General features: G+C 38.1%; 1 protein-coding gene across 1 annotated transcript; it reads left to right on the forward strand.

Annotated features, from left to right (window-relative positions):
* Positions 1–6223: 6223 nt before the first annotated feature.
* Positions 6224–6772, forward strand: LOC128226437 (putative mediator of RNA polymerase II transcription subunit 26). Its single transcript, XM_052936312.1, has one exon. The coding sequence runs from the start codon at positions 6224–6226 to the stop codon at positions 6770–6772; it is 549 nt and encodes a 182-aa protein (XP_052792272.1).
* Positions 6773–7121: the final 349 nt, after the last annotated feature.

Below are 7121 nucleotides of genomic sequence, written 5' to 3' on the forward strand. Positions count from 1 at the left end.
TAGTGTGTCAAGAATAATCTAGGTTCTAATCCCGGCTACACTCTTTGTGCTTGTATTCGTTATCCTTACTTTTTTATCATATATTCACATGGATATGCAGAGCACAACACATTGACGAAAAACATTCAAAGATAAATAAAGTCAATTATGAATTCGGCTGTGAAATAACAGGTCAGGAAGATCGGATCAGTTTTCCCGAGTACTTATGATACAAAAAAGGTAACTGTTAAAGATACGAAAGAAGCGCACTAGTGAGTACTAAAACATACCTGGCTCACCCGGAAATTCGAGGAAAGGCGTGAATAAAGGACAAAGCCAGCTGAAACTCAGTCATCAACCAACATCTTGCTAAACGATTAGCCTTGCCCATTGTCTCATTTAGTAATAATAGTAAAATATTTAAATACATTATCTTCAACGACAAGGCAGCTTCGCAATCTGCTTCGCGATCTGCTATATAGTTCAATTCAATTAAAACCAATCAATTTCAATTGCAAACAGTATCCTAGGCAAACATATACGTTCCTGATAAAAATGAGCATCAGTCCTACTAAGAATTAAATGCCTAAGATAATCAAAAGTAATATTTCTTTTGTTTCGATTAAAACTTGAAAAATTATTATGAATTCAAACGAACTTTACATATTTGATAGTTGAAACCTAATATTACTTCATTGCTTTTATTATTCAATAATCGAGACAATATTATATTTTGTCCCTCAGCACCCTGTCCCTATTCTGCAACACCCTGTCCTTTTTTAAAAACTGGCTAAAACCCTAAGTTCTATTTTCATTCAAGTGGTGTTTTGGGGTTGGACCCACTCTTGAGTTCATGGTTTAAATGTGGATATGGTTTAAATGTGGATAATATTGGAAATAATAAGTTTTGACTGCAACCAGATTGTCAATCTCTCAAATGAACAAGTAGTCTTTAATCAAATGTCCCTCCCAAAGTGCTTGTCTGATGGCTATCCCAAGGTGCTTGCCTGGTGGCAAACCCAAAGTGCTTGCCTGATGGCATGTACAACTCTATAGTCAGCTCTCCTTGTTCAATTTGCGACGATGTGATCGTTTTCAGCGGGAGATCTTGGGGGTAATGGAAATCTGAATATGGCTTCCTCCGCTTTAATCACTTCGAGAAATAACTCTTGATTTGATATGTTTTGAACTTGACAGTGGAATGCAAAATGGAGTGTTTATGTCTTTCAACTAAATCAACATATTACCTGAAAATGGTATTATTCAGTTTTTAATATAATTCAAGGACTAGTTCATTGAATGGCAAAGAATAATCCACCTTATCATAGCGCATTGCAAGGGCATTAACTGGGTACATGTTTGCCTCATGAAATGCTTTGGTTTTATTCCTCTTAGCTCATAGTTTTGATAACGCAATTCGTATGTAGGTTTAAATAACGCGTCCCATTTAACAGGCAATTCACACTTAGATGTGACCATTTAGACTTATATGTAGTCAACTACGCTAAGATGTATCCGTTTACACTAAGGTGTAGACATTTAGATACACCCAAGATGAAGCTACAACTCATACTTCCAAGCTCTGTGCGTGGGTTGGTCCACAGTGAACACGAATGAGCACCATTACCCTTGGGTGTGCTAAATAGGTGGGAACTAAAGTAGGAACTAATAGATAAAAGGTCAGTTATCAATTGTCTTTGTATTTCAAGTACGACACCCGACTGTGTCCGAAAATGCTGATGGCCGCATTGATAACATAACGTTTAACATAAGAAGAAACGATGTTTAAAAAGCAATGGACTCATTTTCAGTGGTTTTTGCTTTTAAAACATAGCAAGAATCTGAAAATCTAGTTTACATTTTAAGGTAACCATGGTAACTGTCCACAATGATCTTGGATGCATACTTAATAAGGTTTTTTTGTGTAAACGTCCACAATGATTTTTGATTCATATTTAATCTCGGTGTGTAATAGATCAGATTGATCCAATATGTATATATAAATTACGTTTTCAATCGAAAATTATCTTGGATAATGGATAAAAAGACATCATTATGTCATTATTATTTGAAAGGTGATGGGTAAAGACTATTTTAAAGGATCAATGTTTGACAGAAGACCATAAACTGTGACCAAAATAGCCAGTTGGTTGTTTCGCTGAATAAATAGGTACAGACAAATGGCGTTATTCTACGACATTTGTTGAAATCAAAGTATCCTTCACGACATGCAGTCACCATACGTTTTACCGGAGAGAGCGCCTGGTGACGCTGACAATAGCACGCGGCAACAAGGAGATCTCGCGCTCGATTACCACAGCGTCCTCGGGGCATCGGCGCACTAATTGAAGGCATCGTGATGGCTATCAACATGGCTAATTGATTACAATTATCGGGAAGTTATTTGTTTCATTTGGCACCATGTGTTATCCACGGCCACACAAAACAGTGAGAAATGTTTTTTTATTCATTAATTTTAAGGAAGCAAATTGAAATAAAGTTAACAGTTTCTCACTTCACGTTCACCAAACGCCGGTATAGAGTTAAGTGCTTTGTACTTGAGGATAACACGCCTTTCATGACTTTCACAGAAAAATACTATTTATGTATAAGTGAGATATGAACTAATTAGTATGCTAGAACAGCCAGTCGTATCATGATAACTTTTAAATGAATGCAATTGTTGTGTATAAGTGTAAGCGTGTAATGTACTAATCAGCTCCTGGTGTGTATCAGACTTGGATCTTTATGCCTCTGATCGAGGAGAATGTCATACTAAAATTCATTGCATCTGAACAAGGTACAGAGATAACGCTCTCGAACAGCATCCAAGTTAAGTCTGTCTAAAACAGACTTTCTCATGTCTACACTAACGATGAATACAAAAACATCCAATACAATTACAATAATATTTTTTTAAAAACAGTTTGTTTAAAGATCCGCAAACCAACACAGTAGACGTATGCGATCAAATACTTCAACTATTTACATATCTGCTCCGTCCAGATAGACACTGGCTGGTATGCCCGACAGCCATCGATCCAGCGGGCGCTACCGCCCGACATAACGAAATTACCGCCACAATACAAGATGAATATTCCAGCGGCAATCCGTCACTCTCGCGGGATCAATTTCATTACCAGAATTTCCTTCATTTACCGTAATGCCTGGTGTATTCTCTCTACATGGTTTTAGTCTTCAACAGACATGCTTTGTTCATGAACACAGAAAGTTAGTATCAGTGGCTCAATTCGCCCGATGGTATGTCTATGTAACAGGGTGATTGCAGAGATGAGCCATGCTTCTCATTGTGTGTATTCTTTCAGATGACCTCTTGGTTTCGGACAAATTTCAACCACAGTTAATTTCAGTGACACATTACATACAATGCCCGACCGGTTATGACTGGGGACTGGAGCATGTTTCAGTTGCCAACACAACCGAATTACTAACATACTTATCACATGCTACGTATTTCATGCTGTAAAACTGGGTGTAGATTAGACAATAGCTTTAACACTTTAATTGAACTTCTAAATTCACTCTTAACCCAAATAACAAAATCACCACTGTTTTGCTATCAAATAAAAACATGGTTAACATGTTATCATGAAGTACTTCATGTCTGCCGTTTGCCTTTATCAATACCTCATGGGAAACCGACAGCCTTATGAGATAAAAACATTCTGAGGAAAACTAAGGCAATTAGTAGCGACATTTGAGCTCAGATACGGCAATATTGCATCGCCAGGGCGGTCGGAATTAGTCGGATATGCTAACAGATGCCTTTGAATGGTTTTGTGATTGCGAATTGTGCCTTTAAATGTGATCATGTTTGTGTATGTTTTTGTGTTTATCATTAGATTGTTATTGTCGAAAAGATACGTCCACAAAGATACGTCCACAAAGATACCTCACTATCTAGTTTACATACTACCTTCAACAGTATCTACTGGATTATACAACCAGACTGCCATATAATATCATCTACTTTAAGGGACTAGCACATAAAAAACAACAACTTGCTATGACCTTATTTGATGGCAAGTGGATCAAACAACAAAAGTAATGACAAACAAACGACATATGCATGACAACATAACGAAAGACAACGATGTTGATGTATTTAATCCATTCAATTTAAGGTTATTGTAACACGTCTTCATCTTATGTTTATCCATTACCATGCAGTATTACTGGCTATTACTCTGTACAATAAAAGAAAGTACGGGCTTGCTGTACAGCCTGACATGAATTCGCAGTGACGGCAGGTTCTGTCGACGCCCTTGCCTTTCTTTCAATTCTGACACCAGATATCCCCGCTCTTCACTCGCCTCCATTTGGCCATAAACCGCCTTTATATTGGTATTCGCATGCTTCATATCGATCAAAGCTTCTTTCATACCGTATTTGTCTGTCTGGTTTACTACGGAGCATCGCTTTAAATTACATTCTATCAAATCAGAGCTAGCTATAATAACGCCGTATTACCGATAGAGTGATCATTTTGATAGGATGTCATGTGTGAAATGCACTGATATCACCGGCTACTGGGTCTGTCTGTTTGGATATAGAAAGAGATTGCAAATCACCATATTACTTAATGCTGCATTTCAAATATAAGGTAAAGAGAATTCGGAAGCGTAAATTCTATCTAAAGTCATAATAAAAATAGAGATCGATTAATTATATAAAAACTGTTCATTGGCAGCAATAACGTGTAACACTTTCAGCAGCCCATACATGCAATATAACATTGTCAGCAACCCCTACATGCAATATAACATTGTCAGCAACCCCTACATTCAACATAACACTGTCAACAGCCTTAACATGTAATACAACAGTGTGAACAGCCTCTATATGTAATACAACACTGTGAACAGCCTCTATATGTAATACAACACTGTGAACAGCCTCTAAATGTAATATAACACTGTGAAATGCCTGTATATGTAATACAACACTGTGGACAGCCTCTAAATGTAATTTAACACTGTGGACAACCTCTATATGTAATACAACACTGTGAACAGCCTCTACATGTAATACAACACTGTGAACAGCCTCTACATGTAATACAACTCTGTGAACAGCCTCTACATGTAATACAACACTGTGAATAGCCTCAACATGTAATACAACACTGTGAACAGCCTCTACATGTAATAAAACACTGTGAACAGCCTCTACATGTAATACAACACTGTCAACAGCCTCTACATGTAATACAACACTGTCAACAGCCTCTACATGTAATACAACACTGTCAACAGCCTCTACATGTAATACAACACTGTGAACAGCCTCTACATGTAATACAACACTGTGAACAGCCTCTACATGTAATACAACACTGTGAACAGCCTCAACATGTAATACAACACTGTGAACAGCCTCTACATGTAATAAAACACTGTGAACAGCCTCTATATGTAATACAACACTGTGAACAGCCTCTACATGTAATACAACACTGTGAACAGCCTCAACATGTAATACAACACTGTGAACAGCCTCTACATGTAATAAAACACTGTGAAAATCATCTACATGTAATACAACACTGTGAACAGCCTCTACATGTAATACAACACTGGGAACAGCCCCTGCATGCAATATAACACTGTCAGCAGCCCCTACATGCAATATAACACTGTCAGCAAGCCCTGCATTGCAATATAACACTGTCAGCAGCCCCTACATGCAATATAACACTGTCTGCAACCCCTACATGCAATATATTATTGTCAGCAGCATTTTCATGCGATAAAACACTATCAGCAATCCCTACATACAATATATTTAACCGTGACTGTCCGCAATCCCTACATGACACTGCTAGCAACCCCTACATGCAATTGAACACTTCCAACATCCTCTACATGCAATATAACACTGTCAGAAACCTTACATGCAATATAACAATGCCAAGTACCCCTTCATGCAATATAACACTGCCGGAAACCCAAACATGCAATATAACAATGCCAACAACCCCTACATGCAATTCAACACAGCCAAGGACCCCTACTTGCAATATAACAATGCCAACACATCCTACATGCAATTTAACAATGCCAAGAACCCCTACATGCAATTCAACACAGCCAAGGACCCCTACTTGCAATATAACAATGCCAACACATCCTACATGCAATTTAATAATGCCAACAACCCATTCATGCAATATAACAATGCCAACAACCCCTACATGCAATATAACAATGCCAACAACCCCTACATGCAATATAACAATGCCAACAACCCCTACATGCAATTTAACACAGCCAAGAACCCCTACATGCAATACAACACAGCCAAGGACCCCTACTTGCAATATAACAATGCCAACACATCCTACATGCAATTTAACAATGCCAACAACCCCTACATGCAATTCAACACAGCCAAGGACCCCTACTTGCAATATAACAATGTCAACACATCCTACATGCAATTTAACAATGCCAAGAACCCCTACATGCAATTCAACACAGCCAAGGACCCCTACTTGAAATATAACAATGCCAACACATCCTGCATGCAATTTAACAATGCCAACAACCCATTCATGCAATCTAACAATGCCAACAACCCCTACATGCAATATAACAATGCCAACAATCCCTACATGCAATATAACAATGCCAACAACCCCTACATGCAGTACAACACAGCCAAGGACCCCTACTTGCAATATAACAATGCCAACACATCCTACATGCAATTTAACAATGCCAACAACCCCTACATGCAATTCAACACAGCCAAGGACCCCTACATGCAATAAAACAATGCCAACATCCCCTACATGCAATATAACACTGTCATTAACCCCTACATGCAATATAACACTGTCATTAACCCCTACATGCAATATAACAATGCCAACAACCCCTACATGCAATTCAACACAGCCAAGGACCTCTACTTGCAATATAACAATGCCAACACATCCTACATGCAATTTAACAATGCCAATGACCCCTACATGCAATATAACAATGTCAACAATCCCTACATACAATCTAACAATGCCAACAACCCCTACATGCAATATAACAATGCAAACAACCCCTACATACAATATAACAATGCCAACAACCCCTACATGCAATATAATACTGCCAACAACCCCT

The sequence above is a fragment of the Mya arenaria genome, chromosome 3, assembly GCF_026914265.1.
Source record: "Mya arenaria isolate MELC-2E11 chromosome 3, ASM2691426v1".
NCBI classification, from domain to species: Eukaryota; Metazoa; Mollusca; class Bivalvia; order Myida; family Myidae; genus Mya; species Mya arenaria.